Below are 25,711 nucleotides of genomic sequence, written 5' to 3' on the forward strand. Positions count from 1 at the left end.
GTTGTTCTTCTTAACTTCAACATTTGACTGAGGGTGGCACCAAAGAACCAAAATGAAGCTGATTGTGTATATCGGAGGGTAATCACTGTGATGTCAGAGGTATCACTGCAGAGGCTCCTCAGAGAGGCATCTTTTGATCAATATCAATAGTTTTCACTTTATTAAAAGGTAAGGAGTGAGGATGTCCACTCACAGTCCTACTCTATTCACAACAGATTTAACACCGAAGCAGCAGCCTCCACCAATGGGTTCCAGGCCTGAAACAATGTTCTGGCTTAGCTCGTCAGATGGCAAATAACATTTGCACCACATAGAAATGCCACATTATGAGCATCACAGACAAGGAATAGCCAAGCAATTTCTTCATGGTTTTCTAAGGCACTATGATTATAAACTCTCCCAGCATCATTTCAGGTGTGATAACTGACTAAGAGCTGAACTTGACCAGTCACAGTAACATGACACCTACTCGAGCAGACACAGACTGGGTAGTTCACTGGCACACATTCACTATACTAAACTGACAGTAGACTTCACCTCCACACACATCATTTGCTGCACCCGATGTGGCCTCCTCAACATTGGGGAGACAGGCCGCCTACTTGCAGAGAACACCTCTGGGACACCTGGACCAGCCAACCTAACCACCCCGTGGCTCAACACTTCAACTCCCCCACCCACTCCACCAAGAACATGCAGGTCTTTGGACTCCTCCATCGCCAAACCATAGCAACACGACGGCTGGAGGAAGAGCGCCTCATCTTCCACCTAGGAACCCTCCAACCACAAGGGATGAACTCAGATTTCTCCAGTTTCCTCATTTCCCCTCCCCCCCACCTTGTCTCAGTCCCAACCCTCGAACTCAGCACAACCTTCCTAACCTGCAATCTTCTTCCTGACCTCTCCGCCCCCACCCCCACTCCAGCCTATCACCCTCACCTTAACCTCCTTCCACCTATCGCATTTCCAACGTCCCTCCCCCAAGTCCCTCCTCCCTACCTTTTATCTTAGCCTGCTTGGCACACCCTCCTCATTCCTGAAGAAGGGCTCACGCCCAAAACGTCGATTCTCCTGCTCCCTGGATGCTGCCTGACCTGCTACGCTTTTCCAGCAACACACTTTCAGCTCTGATCTCCAGCATCTGCAGTCTTCACTTTCTCCTGACAATAGACTTCACCCTGGTTATTGTGTGTCGACATTCAGCACTGATTTGTAAAAGGACTGAAGAGGTGAAATCATGAGAACCAGGTGGCAGAGACTAATTTGTATTCCCTTGAATACAGCACATTAAGCCATGATCTAATTGAGGTGTTTGAGATGATTAAAGGGGCTGACAGGAGAACCATTTCCGCTTGAGCAAAAGGGCATCATTAAAATTAGAGCTCAGCTTTCAGTGAGTGTCGGGGATCACTTCTTCATACATAGAGTAGTGTAAGAACTATATTAAGACTGCTAGATTTTAGTTTGTCAAAGATATGAAGGATTATGGGAAAAACGTGGTGAGGAGGTCACATTAAGATCAGCCAAGATCTAACTGAATGACAGAACAGGTTTGTGTGATTCAATGGTCCACTTCTGTTCCTATGTCCCTAAAATAACAGCTCTGATTTCTTCAATTTGACTAAATTTTGAAAGAGTCCCACACAGGGTGCAACTAAATACAATGCAATGGATGCTGTCTATCTGGATTTTTAACAATTCACTCAAGGGACATGGGTATTGCTGGCTGGCCAGCATTTACGCCCAAGGGAGAAAGTGAGGACTGCAGGGCTGAAGATCAGAGTCGAGAGTGTGGTGCTGGAAAAGCACAGCAGGTCAGGCAGCATCTGAGGAGCAGGAGAATCAATGAATCTTCGATTCTCCTGCTCCTCAGATGCTGCCTGACCTGCTGTGCTTTTCCAGCACCACACTCTTGACCCCCAATATTTATGCCCAACTCTAGTGGTGATCTGCCTTCCTGAGCCACTGCTGTTCATGTGTTGTAGGTAGACCCACAATGCCCTCAGGGAGGGAATTCCAGGATTTTGACCAAGCAACAGTGAAGTAAAGGCGGTATATTTCCAAGTTAGGCTGGTGAGGGGCTTGGAGGGGAATGTGCAGGAGATGGCATACCCATGTTGGTGTTATCCTTCTAAATTGTAGTGGGTTTGAAAGGTGCTGTCTAAGGATCTTTGGTGAATTTCTGCAATGCATCTTGTAGATAATACACTGCTGCTACTGAGCATTGGTGGTGGAGTGAGTGAAAGTTTGTGGATGTGGTGCCAATCCAGCAGATTGCTTTGCCCTGGATAGGCTCTTTTTTAATAATAGTTGATTATGCGTTGAGAAGAAAATAGCATTAAAAATGAAACAGTGTGATCATCTTCTCTTTCTTAGGTTATCCCTCGGAATCAAGGGTGACTTGCTTCCACTCCTGTTCAACCTCCTGGTCTGAGGGTGGTGAGAAGTCAAATGCACAATTTCCAGACTATGCCACATGCAGGACAAATGGTGCTTGAAGGGTTGAATCGTTTGGCAGTTTGTGCGCTTACCTCTGATGCCAAAATTTCATCCATGCACATTCCTGACAAATGTTTCTCAACCAGTTGGGTGCCTTCCTGGATGAGTCTTTCCAGTTTGGTCAGTGACCAGCCAAGGGTGCCTATGAGACAGTGGGAAATGATCGACCTCTTCAGGGATGCTTCAAGGACATCTCAAAAGTGCTTTTGCTTCCCTCCTTAGAATTTCCTGAGATAGTGGAACTGAATTTGAGTGACTGGTACTCAATGCTGGGCCCACTGGGATGACATACTGCTGTTAGATCACCTTCAACCACAGCAGGTTTTGAGGGTGTTGCTGCGGTGTGACAGATGGTATAAGAACCTTATAGTAAAAATGAAATCAAGGTAATAGATTGAATTATTACCAGGCACAGAAAGTAGACGCAAAAGGATGCTCTTCAAAATAGCAAGATGTGGGTTATGGATATTCAGAGGTCTGTGTTCACAATATAGTTGGCAGTGAAATGGAAGTGATACAGAAACTTGCTGGTGAGGTCAAATTAGCACACAAGGCAATCTTAAAGTGAAAATGCAAGACAGTCAAGAAGGATAGAGATGGACAAGTCGAACAGGCAGGTATGTGACCACTAAATGGATTCTAGATGGCACCAACGCATGGCAACTCTTTGTGAGCTCTCTACAGCAGATCTTATTCTTACATAACTTATAATCATTCTGCTCTTTTAAACTTCAATTCTTAGTATGTTCACCTTCTCTGAAGCTGTAACATTGTATTCCTCACTCTGTGCTATCACCCTAATGCACTTTGTATGGTATGATCTACCTGTACTGCAGGGAAAACCAAACTTTTCACTGTATCTGGGTACTTTGACAATAATAAATCAAATCAAAAGATACCACTCATTGAACTCTCATCAAATTTACTGCACAGAAACAGGCCATTCTGTAGAATTTACTTCATCAAACCCCAAGAGCATAATCTTCACTTCAATGCAAAGCAATGTAAAGTAATACACTTCAGAGAAAATGGGATGAATAGGAGTATAATTTAAATTGGATTTTTAAAAGAATTTTGGAAATGTTACTTCATGAGATACAAAACCAAGATAGTAATACGTTTTGTAATAATACATTTATTTACAGAATGCAACATTCCACACGGCCACTTCCTATCTACCACCCTCTTTGCCAGTAGTCTCCCTTTATATGAGTTTTACCAATATGATTCAACAAAGATTTTCATCTGTGTATTTTAATAACATAATTAGCACAAGTTTCAAGGATAGGAATCTAAGGCATCGATCTAAGCGTGTAGTTAGCAAGGTCATAAAAAGAATCAAATAAAAGTTTGAGTGTACATGTAGGTCAAGGGGAACACTCAGTTCGCGGCATTCTACTGGTCAGAGAGCCACAGAATCAGAGCTGCAACGTAGGAATGAGCTATTAAAGGTTAAGAGCAAAGGTTCAAAGTTGTTCATACTATGCTCCTACTAGAACAGCTATGTAAGTGGGGCGGGGGAGGGGGGGGTCCAATATAATCATAGAATCATTGAATTCCCGGTGTGGAAGGAGGCCATTCAACCCATTGTGTCTGCACTGATCCTCCGAAGAACAGCCCGCCCAGATGACCCACTCCCCTTCCTCCCTTATCCTATTCCCCTAATCTTGCATTTCCAATGGCTTACCCATCTAGCCTGCACATCCCTGAAAACTATGAGCAATTCACCATCACCAATCAACCTTGTCTGCACATCTTTGGACTGTGGGAGGAAACCAGAGTACTCAGAAGAAACCCACATAGACATGGAGAACGTACAATGTCCACACAGACAGTTGCCCGAAGCTGGAATTAAACCCGAGTCCCTGGCTGTGAGGTAGCAGTGCTAACCACTGAGCCATATTAATTGGAGATTTCAAGATGGCAATGCCAAGTGCTTGTGGTGCTTGGCTCATCAATAACAGAGAGGCATAAACTGAGAATAATGACAGGAAAAGACAGATTGGACAGATTCCTTCACATAGCAGCAGCTGAAACATGCAATGCTTCACCACAGACAGCTATTGAGGCCAAAATTAAAGCACCATTTAGGAGGGAAATGGAACAGGAGGAATACAGAAAAAAGGACAGTATGACCAAGATCATAAGGTGTAGCTTCAGTCAATGAGCTGTTTCCAGCAGAGCACAACAGGCCAAAATAGTCCCCAGATCCATGAGATTTCAGTTATTCTAAATCTCCCTTATCAATGATGCACATTGGCAGAAGGATCTCTGGCAGAGACCCCATGTAAAATAGCATCGATGAATGTGATGAGGCAATGGAGTGATAGCATTACTGATCAAAGCCAAAGCTAAAGCATTGGAGACATGAGCCCAAGTTTTTGCTAAATTTAGAGTCCTTTAAAAGCAGCAAGTGAGTGCAATCCTGGGATTCTTGCCCTCATTTTCCTGGTATTTTTTACGCTTGGTATCAGAACGCACACAACTCTACTGAGGGGTTGGGAAGATTCAACCTCCCTGGAATTTTGATAGAACCCATTCCATTCTATTGTGTTATGACACGGGGTAAACCCCACCCCCGCTTATTTAAACCAGCAACATAGAAAAGATTTATCCCGTGCTGTAATCTGTGAAAATTCGAGAAGCCAAGAACTATCCCAAAGTAAAAATTAACAACTTTATAATACTGGTCCGATAAAACCCCCAATTAAGATTTATCAAAATATTCAGATTTCAAAACCAGTCAGCTGTCAAATCTTTGCTTTGTATCTTCTTCTGTCTGCTTTTCTTCTTCTTAGGGTTTCTGTTTCACAGGTCATTGATAATAAAGTTACCTTTAGGAGAGCTATTCTGCCGATAGACTGCTTTCGTTCATCGCTTGGCAACTCTTCTCCGACTGTTCAATTTTTTTTGGTTTTATACACCAAAGCATAGGATGATTTCATTGGTTTTAATATTGTCAAAATATTAAATTCAAACTAGATTGGAGTTTAGTATCTTGGGGCATAGTTTAAACTGATTAGCTGAATTTGAATTTGTTTTGTCTCATAGTAACTCAGGTACTGCTAGCTGCTGGACCAAATGTTACATTGTAAATTTTCCAGTATTCTGTGTGCCTAAGTCCTTGCTAGCTTTCAACTATTTTAAAGGTACATTACCCCTCACACCTTCATAATATATCAGTTGAGATTTTCAGTACTTCATCTGGACTAAAACGTAAGTCTCATTAAAAATGATCATTAAACCATCAGAGTGTTGTAGAATTAGAATTATGTTTAATGACACGTACTCAAGTTACAAAAGAATAGGAGTACAGTGAAAAGTGTACAATGTCGCCAACATATGGCACCATCCTAGATAGAAAGAACCTGGGCACAAATCTTAGGTACAAAATGTAGAGAAAATTAACATAAAAAGCTATCCTACATTGCAGATATAAGTCTAAATTAGGAAAAAGAAATTCCCACTCCGCTCCAGGCTGCTGGCTATTCCCGCTCCGATCCAGGCCGCTGGCTATTCCCGCTCTGATCCAGACTGCTGGCTATTCCCGCTCTGATCCAGACTGCTGGCCATTCCCGCTCCGCTCCAAGCTGCTGGCTATTCCCGCTCCGCTCCAGGCTGCTAGCTATTCCCGCTCCATTCCAGGCCCCTGGCTATTCCCGCTCCGATCCATGCCGCTGGCCATTCCCGCTCCGCTCCAGGCTGCTGGCTATTCCCGCTCCGCTCCAAGCTGCTGGCTATTCCCGCTCTGCTCTGACCGCTGGCTATTCCCACTGCGATCCAGGCTGCTGGCTATTCCTGCTCCATTCCAGGCCGCTGGCTATTCCCACTCTGCTCTGACCGCTGGCTATTCCCGCTCCGATCCAGGCCGCTGACCATCCTCGCTCCACTCCAGGCCACTGGCTATTCCCACTCCAGACCAGGCCGCTGGCTATTCCCGCTCTGCTCAAGGCTGCTGGCTATTCCTGCCCCGCTCTGGAAACCCATCTGATTTACCCAATGTCTTCAGGAGTTGAAAATCTGCAATCCTGACCAGATCTAATCCACACGTGACTCTAAGTCTACAATTTGACTCTCATCTACATTCTGAAATGACCCAGCAAGTAATTCAATCCAACTCGTTCAGGTAAATAAAATCAGCAATAAATAAATGCTGCTCTTACAGCAATGTGCACATCCCAAGAACCATACACTGATGAAGCACGGACGACATCATTGTGTGCTAGTTCCAAAGCTAGACCATCTCTATGCATATAACCGCCATATTTTGAAATACTTTTACTTATTCCAAGTTAGTTTATCCAGTACCCTCTGTAAATAGAGTACAATTTTGAAATACTTTTACTTATTCCAAGTTAGTTTATCCAGTACCCTCTGTAAATAGAGTACAAACCAAACCCAGAATGGTTTGCTTTACAAATCCTAAAATGAAAACAAGGCCCATCAAATTTCCAACGAGAAGCTGATTCATGGCACATGAAGGTTAAATTCCAGATTGAGCCAAGTATCTTTAAACCATATGCTCAGGCCAGATCAGTGCCGCACTTAATACTAAATGACAAGCTTAAGTAATACAAACCCGACATAACAGCTGCGTTACTTTTTGTAGACAATGTCAAAGAAACCATGATAACCAGAGCATATTCTCAGCAGACAAAATCATTGGCATCAGACGACAAGCCAGAGGAAAGGTTAAGCCTCATCTTCCCTTCCCTCCTACTTCCCATTTTTGGTACATTTCAAGGACATAGTGATTTGAGTGACAATTGTTTAATAACATCCTGAATGGAGCGAGATTACTGCCATCTCATCACCTTTTCATTACTTTTCTTCTCCTCCTTTACAAGTCAGATGCAGACGAGACGGTTAATTATCCCTTCTATTTGCAAACTGCAGTTTCAATCTAATTAAATCTATGGCACTGTAACATTGTAAAATGCACGAGGCTGTCTTGCTGCAGGAAATGTAGACATCTTGTGCTTAAATCTGATGCAATATGCCAAATGTTTAGGAAACATTTTGTTTTGCAAAGGCTCAATACGCTGTTCTTATTCAACCTTCGAGGAAAGATTGGATGTGATCACCATCTTGGCCGGGTTTTGGTGGGTTCGTAGGTGCCTGCTGAAGAACAGCTCTGTGACCTGGAGGCTCTAACACCGGTGACGGAGAGTTGGCTGTGTTGATAGCTTGGATATCCCCTCCTTGTACTTTTATCTTAATTTCTGATACGTGTTCGCTTTTAAAGGAAGCCTGATCTTCCTCATAGCAAAAGCTACGTTTGTTAAATACATACATAGCATGTAGATACTTAGCAAGCTAATGAGAATATAAAACCCCCCAAAAGATATTGTTGCCTCCCATCACAGAGTCAATCCCTCCACCTGATGCCACTCTCCATTCTCAGAGAGAAATATTTCAAACTGTTCACACAGGAACTTGATTTAAGTCTGTATACGGTATCAGGGTTATGGAGAAGGGTTGGTTTTCACTCACTTCTTTCTGATCCGTCTAATTATTCAGCCAATATCACATATATATCCATCCCCACCATTCCCCAAAATTCCCACTCCAGTCCCGCTGCACCTTACTTTTCCAATCTTTCTACATCCACCCCAGGCGCAGTGGCAAGCCTATTGACTTCCACCGGATCGGTCTCATCTCATCTTCCCAACTGGTGCTGCTGTCTAGCACAAAGTGAAGACCCTTTGCTGTGAAGGAGAGTTGTCACAAGACCAGCGGCATTCAATGGGAGCCCGAAGATGAGATTACTCCTTGATCCAAGCAGCAGCATCAGGTAAATTGCACACCTGGGACCAGTTTTATTTTATTCATTCGTGGGATATGGGCGTCACTGACTTTGGCCAGCGGTTACATTCCGTCCCTAGTTGCCTTTGAGAAGGTGGTGATGATCTGTCTTCTTGAACCGCTGCAGTTCACGGTGTTGCCATTAGGAAAGGAATTCCAGGATTTTGACCCAATGATAGTGAAGGGCTGATGATACATTTCCAAGTCAGGATGATGAGTGGCTGGACAGGTATCTGCAGGTGATGGTGTTACCAGGTATCTGCTGCCCTTGTCCTTCTAGATGGAAATGTTTGTAGGTTTGGACCGTGAAGCCTAAGGAACTTTTTGAATTTCCATCATCCATGTTGCAGTTGGTACACACTGCTGCTACTGAGCATTGGTGGTGATGGAGTAGATAACCAAGTGAATGTCATGCTAACCAAGTGGGCTTTGTCCTGGATGGTGTCAAATATCCTGAGTGTTGTTGGAGCTTTCTTGAAAATTTTTTTTATTTATTCATGGGATGAGGGTGTCGCTGACCAAGCCAGCATTTATTGCGCATCTGTAATTGCCCAGCGGGCAGTTCAGAGTCAACCACATTGCTGTGGTTCTGGAATCATATGTAACACCACTGAATGTCAAGGGGTGATGGTTAGATTGTCTCATATTGGAGATGGTCATTGCCTGGCATTTGCATGGCACAAGGGTTAGATTCCCTCGTGTTACTTGCCACTTTTCAGCCCAAGCCTGGATATTGTTTAGATCTTGTTGTATTTGAACAACGTCTGCTTCAGTACATGAGGAGTTTAGAGTGGTGCTAAACATCCCCATTTCTGAACTTTTGATGGAGGGAAGGTCACTAATGAAGCAACTGAAGATGACTGAGCTTAGGACACTACCCTGAGGAACTCCTGCAGAGTTGTTCTGGAGCTAAGATGACTGACCTCCAACAACCACAACCCCCATCTTCCTATGTGTCAAGTATGACTCCAACTAGTGGACAGTATTCCCATTGATTCCAGTTTTTATAGTTTAATAGTAATACATGTAGGAGAAGGCCATTTGGCCCATCAAGCCGACTCTGCCATTCATTAAGATTATAGTTGATCTATCCATTGTCTCAGCTCCTCCTACCTTCATTATCTCCCTAACCCTTAATTCCCCTACCATGCAAACACCCATCCAACTGCGCCTTGAATATATTTAATGAAATGGCCTTTACCGCTTCCTTGGGCAGAGATTCCCATAGATTCACTACTGTCTGGGAAAAGCAGCTCCTTCTCATCTCTGTCCTAAATCTACTCCCCCTAACCTTGAGGCCATGGCTCCCAGTCCTAGTCTCACCCACCAGTGGAAACAACTTGCCTGCCTCTATCTTATCTATCCCTTTCATAATTTTATACGTTTCTATAAGATCCTCTCTCATTGTTCTAAATTCTAGTGAGTACAGTCCCAGGCGGCTCATCGGGTAATTCCCTCATCTCCAGAATTAACCTCCTCTGCACTGCCTCCAAAGCCAGTATATCCTTCCTCAAGTTAGGTAGCACAGTGGCTCAGTAGGTAACCTTGCTGCCTCACAGCACCAGGGACCCGGATTCAATTCCAGCCTTGGGCGACTGCGTGGAGTTTGCACATTCTCCCTGTATCTGCGTGAGTTATGTCCAGTGCTCTGGTTCCTCTCACAGTCAAAAGATGTGCAGATTAAGTGAACTGGCTATGCTAAATTGCCCATAGTGTTCAGGGATGTTTAGGTTAGATGCACTAGTCAGGGGGAATGTCGAGTAATAGGGCAGAGGAATATGTCTGGATGGGTTCCTCTTTGGAGGATCGGTGTGGAACTGTTTCCACACTGTGAGGATTCTATGATAAGGAGACCAGAACTGTGCACAATATTCCAGGTGCGGCCTCACCAACTCCTTGTACAGTTGCAGCAGAACCTTTCTGCTCTTAATTTCTATCCCTCGAGCAACGAAAGCCAATATTCTGTTTGCCTTCCTGAGTACCTGTTGCACCTGCAAATCAACTTTTAGCGATTCATGGAAGAGCACTCCTAAGTCTCTCTGCACAACAGCATGCTGCAATCTTTCACCATTTAAATAATACTCTGACCTAGTATTTTTACTTCCAAAGTGGATAATCTCACATTTACCACATTGTACTTCATCTGTCAGAGTTTTGCCCACTCACTTGATGTATCTAAATCTCTCTGCAGACCCTCCACATCCTCTGCACAGTTTGCCTTTCCACTCAATTTAGTGTCATCAGCAAATTTAGACACATTAAACTCATTGCTAGGGGTCCTTGTTGCCAAACTCGAGTGAATGCAGCTAAGACTACAAGAAGGGCTGTCACTCTACCCTCACTTCTGGAATTCAACTCTTTCGTCCATATTTGAACCAGGTCTGTCATGAGGTCAGGAGCTGACCTGGTGGAACGCAATCTGGAGTCACTGAGCAGGTTATTGCTGAGCAGGTGCTGCTTGATAGCACTGCTGATGTGACAGAGTCAAAGGATAGATTGCGAAAATGCCCCTATCCAAGATCATGACAGCTCGTTCAGTTGCCACCTCAACAGATTAAAAACAGGGGAATTGCCTGTGTGCCTAACACATGAGAAAGAACAGAGAGAGAGCATGAGAGATGAAGAGTGAGAGAGGTGGACAGAGACGACAAAAGGACATGCAGATAGGAGTAGATGTGTGAAGATGGAGGTGAGGGACTAACAGCAAGATGGACATAAAAACAGAATTCATGATGAGCAGATATGGATAACAAAGTACAGTGCGAGAAATATACAGCACAAATGGAAGGATGAAAAATATTGCAATTATATTGTATATTACCAACCTTAAGATGCCCAAATTACTTTACAATCAATCAAGATTTTTTTTAAAAAAGTAGTCAGTTTTAATGTAGGAAGGCAAACTAACAAAGAAAGCAGAAAGCAAGCAGAGATAAATTTACAAGAAGAGTTTCTTTTTAAATTTTGACCACGGGGTAAAATATTAAAGATCAACTCAAACACCAACATTGTTTACAAGTAGTTATTTAATAGTTCAGAGAAATTAAATATAATATCTGGGTTTATTCATTAAACTAATACTTCAAAGTAGTGTGATACCAATAGGTTTGTTCATTGGTAAAGAAACAAGTTACTGACTCCCGAGGTGATCAATGCCGGGGAGTAAATCACTAGATCAGACAAAGTCGACTTGTTAATAATGCTGGCTCAGGACATCTGAGATCCTTCAGCTTCTTGGTAGATATGTGCTCAAATGCCAAATCAGAGAAGAGCACTACCTCAAAACCAGACAATTACAAAGACTGTCAAATGTTTGCTTCCACACTTAGGAGAAACAAATCTCCTATAATAGTTCCAGCTTAGCTTGCATCATGAGTCAATGCATAGAATAACCTCAGGATATTGGCAAACCAACAGTAATAAATATATTTGACATGTACATTGTTGTGTTTATTCAAAAAAGTCTATAACACCACACACAGACACACAAAATGCACAATGTGAAGGAAGTTCATCAATGATGGTGGGTTTTTTTTACAATATCGCCACTAGCAAAAATAAAACATTGCCAGAAGGAGAGGGGAAACTACTCTGAACTGACAGTTCACGATAACAAATCGAGAAAAATTAGCATCATGAAAAATAAAAATGGATTTGTTAATTCTAAACAGGTGGTCAGTTCACAAATTCAGAGTATCAGTTGGAGATTGTATTAAGACAGCAAGGATTTGCAACCTAGAAGGTGATTCTTGCAGTCTTGGAGCCAGATATTTACAGACATTGAAGAGATTTCAGCATGTTATGACAGAGGTCTGGTTCTCTATATTGTGCGCACTTCATGAACAAGTGTAGCACAGCTCCAATGCAAACTGGGTCCATCCAGTAGAAATTTAACCTTCACATTATTTCCAAGGTAGATCAAGAGGAAAAGGACACTCTACTGTCTCTTCAGTACTAAGTCAACTACATCAAAGCAAATGCTATTGATCAACCATCATCATTATTCGCATCAACTCAATTTATGCAAGTCTCTTGATATCTGGAACTGGATGTGAGAAGATCAGATATGAAAAATAACTACAGATACTGGAATCCAAGGTAGACAAGCAGGAGGCTGGAAGAACACAGCAAGCCGGGGGGGGGGGGGGGGGGGGGGGGGGTGGAGAAGTTGCTATTTTTGATATAGTCCTTCTTCAGGGTTGGGGGTGAGTGTAAGGGGAGCGGAAGATAAAGGATGGGGGGTATGTGGTGAGGTAGGGGTAGATGAACACAGGTAGAAGGTACAGCCTGGTTGGTCGGTGGGAGGAATGAATCTGGTTGGTAGCTGGAAGAAAAGGTTGATCAAAGGAATGGAAGGGTGGGGGAGGTGTTGGCAAGGCAGTCAGGGGATGGGAAGGGAGGTCATTTGATACTGGAGAACTCAATGTTGAGTCCTCTGGGCTGTAGACAGAAGATGAGGCGTTGTTCCTCCAATTTGCGGTCTGATTTGCTGTGGCAATGGAGGAGGCTGAGATGGTCATGTCAGAAAGGGAGTGCGGGGTGAATTAAAATGGGCGGTGACTGGGAGGTCAGGTCAGCCCCTGCAGGCCCAGCTGAGATGCTCAGCAAAATGTGCCAAGTTTATGTTTGGTCTCACCGATGTAAAGAAGACCACATCGGGAGCACCAAATGCAGTAAACTCAGTTGAAGGAGAGACAGGTGAACCTCTGTCTCAGCTGGAAGGATTGTTTGTGGTCCTGGATGGAAGTGAGGGGGGTGGTGTGCAATGAATCACCAAAACATCACTATCAAAGTCTCTTATGACTTGTCCATTTAATACTTCAGGGTATGAAAATCAGGGAGTTTGCCTGTGGGCCAGACATAAGAAAAATTCATGGAAGTAAAGAGCAAGAGATATGAAGAATGAAAGAAGTGGACAGAGAGATTAAAGAGACACTCAGAAAAGAATCCAGTCTCCACTTGCACACTGCCTTCCTTGAGTCTATGGGGGCAACAAACACCCAGATCCAAAATAACACAAAGGGCTCACAAGGTTTTGAGCACTTTCACTTGCCGATTGGCTAAAAGGAACAGGGAAATGTTAGTACATGTCATTGTGCTGAGAAGGCATCATGTAAATATAGAGGGCAACCAAGCTCAGGTTCTTAATGTGAGCAAACTAAGCTGGGCCATGGCCAATTTGGCATAGCATTCTTTATACACAATGATAATTATACCAATATTATAATATAATGATACCAATATTATACACAGTGTGCTCGACCTGCACAACATGTGGAGGCACAGTTAAAATTCACAGCATCTAGAGTTAAGGTCATGTCTTACCATGACTTTGGCAAAAACACACTTTGGAGGTCTCACACACTTAACAGCAGCTATATACTTTCAAACAAATTTAGTCAAAATGAAGGTCGAGAACCAGATTAAAAAATAACTTTGTACAGTCATAATAGAGTTCATAGGCTACATTAAATGAAATAAAATGAAAAGAGCAATGTGACAAACAAATTTGCACTCTATTGATACAATAGGCCAAGATGCAATATTACCTCCACAAGGAAACTTTGCAATTTAGTGTGACACGTTTACATAGCTAATTTCTATAATAAACATGAAAGTAATGGAAAAGTTGACGGGATGTTTTGCAGAAATAGGATATTGACACACACACACTAACGACCTTATTTGTTATTTTCACCTCCCTCACACAAACACACCAACATCTAATACTCACTGATGGCATCACAAATATCTCCTGTGAACCTGTGGGAGAATGTTTGCTAAAGCCCAACTGACATCTGTGTGTTGTGATGTCATTGCGATGTTTAACATTAAATGGAGAATAAAAATGTGAACTGGAAAAAAAAAGTACTACAAGTGTAAAATTCACTCTGAAGGCAGCCACCCACCAGTGTGTTCAAGTAAATTCTCTTCCTGTCTCAGGAGCTGCCCAAGGAATGAGTAGATGTTCTTGGATGTTACTGTACACTGAAGATGTGAGTATGATATAACATTACATCCCACTACATCATTCTAAACATAATTCTAATTGTTTAAAAGATGAAAGAGAGTGTGCCTTCCCAGAGAAATATAACAGTGAACAATTTGAATTCCAGACATTATTCTTTGAATCAGTATTCTTTATAGCTACCGACTTTATAAGGATTTCTGTTGTCTGCCAGTGTTCATTACTCAGACATCCATCAGCATAGTTGAACAATTGAGAACTCAATACATGATATTTAATGACTTTCCCAATCATGTAAGAGGGCAGTTCATATAAATGAGCTCCAAAAACCTGTGCACAGATTGGTTTGAGGTCAAACTGCGGAATTCCCAACTATGCAGTAAAAACAGAATTGATAAATTACCACAGATCACTGGCCAATTGAGCTGCCACAGGCTCAGCTGGTTTCACAGGATCTGCCTTCCACCATCTTCTAGAGACAAGTTAGAAGAGTCAGGATCCTTGCAATTATTCCACATGTTGCTCAGCAGAATGACACCAATTCCATTCATGTTTCTGTGCCACATAGAAACAAAGGAACTGCACACGCAGTCTGCGGCAGCACACTCACCCTATGACTATGTTCTGGACTACAGAGTAAGTGGGTCCATCTGAAAAACCCACCTAAGGCTATGGCAGCTGTTTTGTAAAAGAAATACAAAAGGAATGCATTAAGAAGGAAAACAAAATCACCGATTTTCAGCGACATCCACGAATCCCGCTCCCCCTTACCCACAGCTGTTGATATTTTCCATTTACAGATAATTTCCTCTTGAATTGAACCAGCCTCTGCCACACTCTCAGTCAGTACATTCCGCATCCTAACCACTCACTGCCTGAACAGGTTTCTCGTGACACCCGTTGCTTCTTTCCCACCTGAATCTGTACCCACTCATTCTCGATCCTTGCACTAATGTGTGGACCTCTCATGATTCTAAATACCTCTAAAAAAATCAACTCTTAACCTACTCTTTTCCAAAGAGAGCAGTCCCAACTTCTTCAATCTACCTTACAGAAGTTCATCATCCCTCAAATTATCCTTGTAATTCTTTTCTGTATGCTGTCAAACACTTCATAACATTCCCAACGTGTTGTGTCCAAAACTGGAAACAGTTCTCCAACATTTTATATAAGTCAAACATAATTCCCTTGCTTTTGCTACACTCTGCCCTTGCTGATGAAGCCTAGAACACTGTATATTTTATTAAGTGCTCTCTTAATCTGTCCTGCTACCGACAATGACTCACAGACATAGACATCCAGCTCCCAGTGCTCTTACAGTCTCCTTAGAATTGTGATTCCATCTTAATCCAATGTTATGATGCCTTTTTACATACTTGCTCCCCAAATGAATCACTTCATACATCTCTGCAGTGAATTTCACCTGCCATTTGTCTGTCAATTTTACCAATCTGCCCATCCTTTTAAAGTTCTACACTATTCTCCACATAGTTCACAAAAATTCAAAATTTTCCTATCATTAGCAACTGTGTTGAAACTGTGTTGAGCTGTGTCAGGGTCATTAATACATATCAGGAAGACCAGAGGTCCGAACACAGTTTCTGGGAAACTTCGCTACAAACCTTCCTATAGTTTCAAAAAATCCTATTAATCTACTCTATTCCTTGTCATTTTCATGGCTAATTTCATATCCAAATTGCTATTGTCCCTTTCATTCCATGAGCTCTATCTTTGCTCACAAGTATATTGTACAGCACTTTATCAAATGCCTTTTGAAAATTCATGTGCACAACATCAACAGCATTATTCTCATCAATTCTCTGTTTAAAAAAACTTGTATTAAACATGATTTATCATTAACCATGCTGGAGTTGCTTAATTTTCCTGCATTTGCCCACATAACAATTAACTTTGTCCTAAATGTTTCTAAAAGTCTCCTCACACCAAACTTAAACTGACTGGTTTGTATTTGTTGCCTTTATATTATAGTCTGGTGAAAAAGGATACGACCTTTGCAAATCTCCAGTCAGTTAGTACTGAGTCTAAGGAAGATTATCCCAGTGTGTTCAGCTCTGCACCCTCACTTCCCCCAGTATCCTTGGATGCAATTCATCTGGTCCTGGTGCCATATCAACTTTAAGCACAGATGTTGTGGTTCTGTTCGCCAAGCTGGGAATTTGTGTTGCAGACGTTTTGTCCCCTGTCGAGGTGACATCCTCAGCGCTTGGGAGCCTCCTGTGAAGTGTTTCTGTGATGTTTCCTCCAGCATTTATAGTGGTTTGTCTCTGCCATGCAAGGACTGCACAAAACACTACAGAGGACAAACAGGAAGACAGCTAACGATCCGTATCCATGAAGACCAACAAGCCACGAAACGACACGACCAGCTATCCTTAGTAGCCACACACGCGGATGACAAGCAACCTGAGTTCGACTCGGACAACACTACTATTATAGGACAAGCCAAACAGAGAACAGCCAGGGAATTCCTAGAGGTATGGCACTCATCCACAGATTCTATCAACAAACACATCGACCTGGACCCAATATACCAGCCACTGCAGCAGACAGCTGGAACTGACAACCGGAAGCGGCAGAGACAAACCACTATAAATGCCGGAGGAAACAACACAGAAGCGCTTCACAGGAGGCTCCCAAGCACTGAGGATGTCACCTAGACAGGGGACGAAACGTCTGCAACACAAATTCCCAGCTCGGCGAACAGAACCACAACAACGAGCACCCGAGCTACAAATCTTCTCTCAAACTTTAAGCACAGATATCCAATTCACTATCGATGATTTCAATTTTATAAACTCTTACAATGTGTGAACTACCTTCTCTTTCACCACACACTGGGCTGAACCTTTCTTTTGGTAAAAGGAAAATGGAAAGGATTAATTGAAAACCTCAGTCATGCCCCGTGAGTAAACACACTTTTTGATCCCTCATTGGTCCCACTCTTCCTCTTACTATTCTTGCACAACTGATATACTGAGAGAGGACTTTTGAATTTCATTTTATGTTAGCTGCTAGTCTCACCCGACTATCACTTTGCATTGCTTATTTGCTTTTCCATTTGCTCTCTGATCCTTGTTAATTCAGCCTGATTCTTAAATTGCATGATCTGCCTGACATTTTAATCTCTATCTCTTTCACCGTCCGGGAAGCTCTGGATTCTTTAGGTTTCTGTTGTCCTTTGTGGACAAAGACCTTGATTGTGTTCAGACCAACCCTTCAAACTTTAATCGAATTGCAACCATTGTGTTCCCCTGAAAATTGTTAACGAGATAAATAACAAGATAAATTCAGCAGTTTTATCCAAAAACAATGACTTGATTTAGTTTTAACTCATGAACTGCTCACTGGCATTATTTACAACATTGACTGAAGAAACATATTCGCACTGAGAATAACTCCTCTTCAACAGAAAACTGCAAACTGGCAGCAGATGAGTACCTTACCTCCAATCCAATTTACATTGTCCTACAATGTATCTTTTCACAGTGTGACACCTTTACCCAGAAACACCTCAGACTACCATTTGTCTATATCCATCAACTGCATTTAAAGTTAGAACACTCACAATGTATCAAGCAAACACACAATCAACAAATTGCAGCATCAGGATCACTAATGCACAGGATCAATTTATGAAGCACAGCCCACGCCAATTAAGTTTTATTTCAATCCTCATGCCAGTTAAATTGAAAACAGGAAAAAAACTTACTTGACCGAAGAGGTGAAGGAGACTTAAACCAGGAGGCAGCTGGGATACGCTGGGAATTTCCTCTTTGATATAAAATTGTAGCATGGCTGTAAGTTGCCCAAGGCCTCCTTTCATTTCTTCGCTCATCTCTTTGATATCTGGGAAGGAATGAACAAAACTGGTTGTCAACAACAATGAGAAAGTAGGCTTTGTGGCAGCTGTTCTGTCTAGACACATCTACTCCTCAATTCCATTTGAAGTGGTCACAATGATACATCTTCGCCGTTTTGACAGGTAAATAACGTACACAGAGTGCACAACACGCTACTGCCACTCATCGCTGTGTTTTTAAAAAAAAGCTGGACAGCAACTTTCAGGACAGGTGATAAATCAAAACCAAGCAATCTAATCTAATCTAATCTAATATGGCACACAGCAAAGGGTTTCTTTCAACACTCCATGATGAAGATTGGCCCGATCTGTTTTTGTTTCGATCAAGATGGAGGTCAGTGGCCTTAAAAGTAAATCATGTGAGGAAATATCCTTGTGCTTCAAAACTAACGAGTGCTAAATTGATGGATGAACTCTGATAAATTGTCCAACTCAGTGTGCTGCTGCTTCCCTGTGTGGAAGGGTCAGAACTGGCAGTTCTGAAAATACTGTTTTGTTACTGTCTCTTGGTTTGTGGGCATCACTGCAAGGTCAGCATTTGTCACCCAACTCCAACAGCCCTTGAGAAGGTTGTGAGAAGCTACTTTCTTAAACCACTGCAGTCTATATGATGTATGGACACCATGGAGATGTTAGGAATATTTTAAGCTGACCACAGTAAAGGAACAACGATATAGTTCCAAACCAGCAAAGTGTGTGGCTTGAAGGGGAAATTGGGGGTCGTATTCCTGTGAATTTGCAGGCCTTATCCTTCTTGGAGGGAGAGGTTACAAGTTAGGAAGGTGCTATCAAAAGAGGTTTGCTAAGCAGCTGCAGTGCATCTTGTAGATGGTACAAACTGCTGCCACTGTGCATTGCTGGTGGAGGGGGTTATTGCTGAAGGCAGTGGATGGCGTATCAGTCAAACCAACTGCTTTGGTCTGGAGAATGTCAAACATCTTGAGCATTGTTGGCACTGCACCTATTCACGCTACCATCCCTAAATCCCTCACACCAATATATTGAGGATTGCCATTGACCGGGAACTGAATTGCCCCAGTCATATAAATATGTTATCTTTCTAGCACCAATCAAACCTCATGTTGACTTGTTTGCTTACTCAGTCCGAAATGTAAAACTGAGTTTCACAGCATCACTACTCATCAATTCCCCTCCTGCTGTAAGCCTCTTAGATTTAATCTTGTGTCAATCAGCAATTTTTTTTGACTTCTCATTGACCGAAAATGACCCAAATATATTACAATCCCTACAGTGCTGAAAGAGGCCATTCAGCCTATCAATTCTGCACCAACCTCCGAAGAGGATCCCACCCAGACCTAGACCCCTACCCATAGCCCACATTTCTTTTTTAAATCATGGCTAATCCCACCAAACATGCACATCCCTGAACGCTATGGGCAATTTAGCATGGCCATTCCACCTAATCTGCATATTTTTGGACTGTGGGAGGGAACTGGAGCAACCAAAGGAAACCCACACAGATACAGGGAGAATGTGCAAACTCCACAGAGAGTCCCCGAGGCAGGAATCAGACCCAGGTCCCTGGCGCCGTGAGGCAGTAGTGCTAACCACTGAGCCACTGTGCCACCCATTAACCCTGTCCCATCCTCCCATTACACAACTCATAAAGGTCCATTCCATTTGGAATACCTAATCTGATAGTGCGGTGAGTGGTAATTCTTTCAAAGATTTCAAAGAAAATGTGATTTTGACATGAAGCAACAGAAATAATAGGAAGACGGAAGAAAATAGGAGAGTTGGACTAACAGCGTCATCCTTTGAAACAGCTAACAGTGGCTTGATAGACAGAAAGGCCTGCTCCTGTGCCATGCAGGCCTATATTGTTCTGAAATCCATTTTGTTCTAACATAAAAAGGCCAAGGTTTCAAGACATGCTCTGGAATAATTGCCGATGGGCTTGCATTCATAACTTATGTACCTTTGACAAGCTTTCAAAGAACATGCGTGACAAGCAGAAATTATAAGATTGTAAGAAATGCAGGAGTAGATCATCTGACCCCTTGAACCTGCTCCAATATTCAACAAGATCTTGGCTCATTTGATTGCGGCCTTTATTCCGGTTTTTCTTGCCTGCCCCCACCGTAACCCCGGACTCCCTCAGTCACAAAATCTACCCAACTCAACTATAAATATATTCAGTGGCCCAGCCTTCACTGTTCTCTGGAGTAGGGAATTTCAAATACTAATGAACCTCAAAAATATTTCCTCATTATAGTCCTAAAAGGGAAACTGTAAAATCTGAAACTTTGTCAATTTTCTCTCATGGGCAAATATCCTCTCAGCATCCACTCTGACAAGCTCCCTCAATATGTTTCAATAGGATCACCTCTCATTCTTCTAAACTGCAGTGACTACAAGCCCAAGCAGCTCCACCTTCCCTCATAAAACAATACATTTATGTCAGGAATCAACCCAACGAACCTGCTTTGAACTGCCTCCGATGTAAGTATACCAAAATGGCATGGTGGCTCAGTGGTTAGCACTGCTGCCTCATAGTGCCATGGACTCGGGTCCTATTCCACTCACGGGCAACTGTCTGTGCGGAGTCTGCACATTCTCCGTGAGTCTGCACGGGTTTCCTCAAGCGCTCTGGTTTCGTCACACAGTCCAAAGATGTGCATGGATTGGCCATGCTAAATCTCCAAGGGTGTGCAGGCTAGCTGGATTAGCCAGGGGAAATGCAGGGTTGCAGAGATAGGGCAGGGGAAAGAGTCTGGATGGGATGTTCTTTGAAGGGCAGATGTGGACTCAATGGGCCGAATGGCCTGCTTTCACACTGGAGGGATTCTGTATTTACAAAACAACTATTTGAAAAATCTCCCCGTCTGTGAGACACTTAGAGATTTTCCTGACAAGATAGAGCACTATATAAATTCAAGATTATTATTTCTCTTTAATAGCTCTACAGCCATTTTGCACACTTGGCAATTATTTCCTATACATTTTGAAGCCCTGATGCTAGTATTCATTTGTATTTACAGAATTTGACTATTTTCTGTAGCTGGAGGCAACATACTGAATTAAACTTGATTAATCTACACTGATGGAAATGGAGAACATCATTAATAAATAAAATACTATTAAACTGTGGGACAAAAACCAATTTCAGAGAATAGGTGCAGTTACATTGACACTAAAAGGATAATTAAGGCTCTGCTTACATCTCAACATCATTACAAACATGAGCTGTCAGACATTACTCAGCAGGCAGCATCTTTGGAATCAGAAGGTTGCATGTTCAAGTCTCACTTCAGAAACCCAGGCACATTTAGGCTGATATTTTAATGCAGCATTGAGGGAGTGCTGCACTGCTGGAGGTGAAATGTTAAACCAAGACTCCATCTGGCTCCCTCAGCCAGACGTTAAGGTACTGTGACAGTATTCAAATAGAAACGGGGTTATTCACCCCAAAGTCCTAGCCAACATTTATCCCTCAATCAATACCACAAAGGCAGAATATCAGATTATATTTTCATTGCTCTTCATGGAACTTTAATTGAGTACAATCTAGTCACCATGTTTCCCCGCATTATAGCAGCAACTCTACTTTACAAGTGTTGATTGGCTGTGGCACACTTTGGGTTGACCCACATTAATGAAAGAGTCCATATCACTTCAGCTTCTATCCTTCTTTCTGTCATTCTTTTATCCAATTTTATGATTTGAAAGCCTTGAAGCAGGTGACATGCTCAGGCATCATTTGGTATGCTTGCCTTTATTTGTCAGTGCATTGAGTATAGGAGTTGGGAGGTCATGGTTTGGCTGCACAGGACGTTGGTTAGGCAACTTTTAGAATACTGCGTACAATTCTGGTCGGACTTCTATAGGAAGCATCAGGTTAAATCTGAGAGGATGCAGAAAAGACTAAAAAAGATGTTGCAGGAACTGGAGTGTTTGAGCTACAGATAGACGCTGGAAAGGGGCTATGGCTTTTTTTTTCCCTGAAGCATCTGAGACTGAGGTGACCTTATAGAAGTTTATAAAATCATGAGGGGCATGGATAGGATGAATAGCCAACATCTTTATCCTAAGGCGGGGAGAGTCCACAACTTGAGGGCATAGGTTTAGGGTGAGAGGAGAAAGATTTAAAAAGGACCTCAGGGGTAGCTTTTCCACGCAGAGGGTGGTGCATGTATGGAACGAGCTGCCAGAGGAAGTGGTGGAGGCGGGTGCAATTACAACATCTGAATGGCATCTGGATGGGTACATGAATAGGAAGAGTTCAGAGGGAGATGTGCTAAATGCTTTCAAATGGGACGAGGTCAGATTGCAATGTCTGGTTGGCGCAGACAATTTGGACTGAAGGGTCTGTCTCCGAGCTCTATGACTTTATGAGTGCAGTTACACACAGGTCTGACCAGCTTTTTGCGGCAGATTTCCTTCGTTAAAGGCCATTGGTTAGCCAGTTTGAATTTATGACCATTGACGAAAGTTTCATGATCATCATTAATGAGATTATAACTCTCAGTTTTCAATTCTCATTTTTAAAAAGAAAATTTATTTCAAATTCCACCAGCTGTCACTGAGGGAGTTTTAACTGAGCGCCCTTGAGCATGAGTGCAGACCTCCAGCTGACCTGTCCAGTGACATTACCACTCAATCAGCAACAATCTGGACATGAAATGTAATACCAATCTGCTCAGCTATAGTTATAGAAATAGAAATTAATTCATGTGTATCTAAATGCAATTACTTCAAATCAGAGCCAGCTCTGAATGAGTACTTGCAAGGTACAAAATGAATCAAAACCACATTAAACAAAGAAAATTAGTGACCTGAGGGAAAAAGGGGATTATAACAGTCAACCTTTCTTTCACAATTTCCAAACAGTTTACCCAGAATTAGCCCTGGGGCAAGTCATCTTGGCATGTTTGCAGATTTGGGGAATGAAGGTTTCTTCTGGCTTGTCAGCATTTCAGAAGGGAAGAGAAGATTAGTATGTGACTGGAGATGGGATAGAAGGGAATGGAAGCCATGTTTAAGGGGGTGGGGGGGGGGGGGGGGGTGGCGAGAGGCAGACTAAATGGAAGAGGTCCAAGAAGGAGATGGATAAGATCGAATTCAAAGCACCTAAAAAATCAACATAGCTGCAACAGAAACAAAAAAAATCCTATAAGATGTCTTTTTTCACGGAGAGTTTGAACAAGCTTGTGAGAAACATGAACAGCTTGCTCTACCAAATTAACTTCTATTATGAAAAGCAAAATGCTAGGCTACCAATTGCATTTTTAAACTGGCCTATCCAACTCAACAATGAGCAGATAAAAGAACTCCTTGTCTGTTGTTAATTAGTAACTGTCTTCCATCTCAGACCCCTGATTGATTACTGTTCATGTTCATTTATTGACATGTTTGATTTCAAGGCCCATAGCCTCGCCTTTCCCAATACTATAACACCTTCCAGGCCCTCCCACCCTGTGACATTTCTGTGTTCCTTCATTTGTACAGATTCACGATCCTAAACTCTCAGTCCTATCAATCCTGAGCATTAGAATTCCCGCCTTCAGCAATTTGAATAATCTCAAGGTGTTTCTTAGAGATCCACCAAATCTTTTATCAAGTTTGTTCACCAGTCATAACTTCTCTGAAGGTGACTCGGTATCCAATTTTGGTGGATTACACGCATGTAAGCAGCCTGGGTTACTTCACCGTGTACTACATAAATGCCAGTTGTTGATGTTTACTCACTAACAATTCAGCCTAGATTATGGTGCTCCAATTAGTTTCCACTCTTTCAAAGCGTTCCTTACAAAAATTTTAAATGCCATTTATGAACATCTTTTCATCTTTGAAATCCTAGCATCAAATGCAAATATTACAGTCAATATCACAAACTGTTCTCTTCCAGATTGCTAGGTAATTCTTAATTGTTATTTACCATTAAACCTGTATGCCATTAAAACCTGATCTGCTCTACATCTCGCAGGCAATATGAAAATTAAAATCTCTCATTATAGCACCACAAAGCTGTATAGGATGGAAACAGATCCTTTGATCCAACTCAGCCATGCTGACCAAATATCCTAAATTAATCTAATCCCATTTGCCAGCATTTGGCCCATATCCCTCTAAACCCTTCCCATTAATATACCCATCCAGATGCCTTTTAAATATTGTAATTATACCAGCTTCCACCACTACCTCGGTGGCTTGTTCCAGACACGGACCACGATCTGCATGAAAACGTTGTCCCTTAGGTCCCTTTTAAATCTTTCTCCTCTCATCTTAAACCTATGCCCTCTAGTTTTGGACTCCTCTATGATTGGGAAAAGACCTTGGCTATCTATCATACCCATGCCTCTCATGATTTTATAAACCTCTATAAGGTTGCCCCTCAGCCTAAGACAGTACAGGGAAAACAGTCCCAACCTATTCAGCTTCTCCTTATAGCTCAAACCCTCCAACCCTGGCAACATTCTTGTAAATCTTTTCTGAACCCTTTCATGTTCTGCAACATCCTTCCTATAGCAGGGAGACCAGAATTGCACACGATATTCCAAAAGTGGCCTAAACCAATGTCCCGTACAGCCATAACATAACTTCCCAACCCCTACACTCAATGTTCTGACCAATAAAGGAAAGCATACCAAACACCTTTTTCACTTATTCTGTCTACCTGCAACTCCACTTTCAAGGAAATATGAACCTGCACTCCAAGGTCTCTTTGCTCAGCCACACTCCCCAGGACGTTAACATAAGTCCTGCTCTGATTTGCCTTTCCAAAATGCAGCAACTCACATTTATCTAAATTAAATTACATCTGCCATTCCTCAGTCCACTGGCCCATCTGATCAAGGTCCCCTTGCACTGTGAAGTAGCCTTTGTTGTTATACACTCCACCTCCAATTTGGTGTCATCTGCAAACTTACTAACCAAACCCCCATGTTCACATCCAAATCATTTATATAAATGACGAAAAGCAGTGGATCCAGCACTCCACTGGTCACAGGCCTCCAGTCTGAAAAACAACCCTACACCATCAACCTTGTCTTCTACCATTGAGCCAGTTCTGTATCAAAATGGCTAGTTCTCCCTGTATTCCATGTCCTTAACCTTGCAAACCAGTCTACCATGAGGAACCACATTATATTTGAGAATGGTTCCCCTGACATAAACCCCTGCTATATCATTGATGCTCATAGTCTATAGATAACTCTGGACCAGAGTCTTGCATCCATCGCTGTTCCTTCGTTCTATTCAGAATGTCCCTGCTACCTCAGCACGATCACCGAGAGATCCTGTATCTTTTATTGCTGTAATTGTGTCTTTTATCAATGCAGTTCCTTCCCCCTCAATTCTCAATTTCCCAGGCCCTTCTGAAGTTGCCTAGAACATTGAGCTCTCAGTCAGATTCCACAACTCACTTGAATCACGCCCTTGCCACTCACAAAAGCCCTTCTCATTGCTTTTTGTATTTTAAATGCTCTGAAGCATCTCATGCTCCCTCCTCTAGCTTTCAAATTATCTCCATTTCAGCTGCTAAAATTGACAATATTGAGAGACAGTATCGACAGCAGGTTAATTTGTAAGGGTGTCTG

The 25,711-nt window shown here is 42.4% G+C and overlaps 1 protein-coding gene across 2 annotated transcripts in view; it reads right to left on the reverse strand.

Annotated features, from left to right (window-relative positions):
* Window positions 1-25,711, reverse strand: part of smyd3 (SET and MYND domain containing 3) — an 815,623-nt gene that overhangs the window by 515,546 nt on the left and 274,366 nt on the right. For both annotated transcript variants that reach the window (XM_043695426.2, XM_087991171.1), the window contains exon 5: window positions 18,003-18,139. In XM_043695426.2, the coding sequence (XP_043551361.1) occupies window positions 18,003-18,139 (137 nt within the window). The remainder of the gene's footprint in view (window positions 1-18,002; window positions 18,140-25,711) is intronic.

This window comes from Chiloscyllium plagiosum, unplaced genomic scaffold (genome assembly GCF_037043375.1).
Source record: "Chiloscyllium plagiosum isolate Xiang-an unplaced genomic scaffold, Cpla_swu_hap1 HiC_scaffold_10, whole genome shotgun sequence".
NCBI lineage: Eukaryota > Metazoa > Chordata > Chondrichthyes > Orectolobiformes > Hemiscylliidae > Chiloscyllium > Chiloscyllium plagiosum.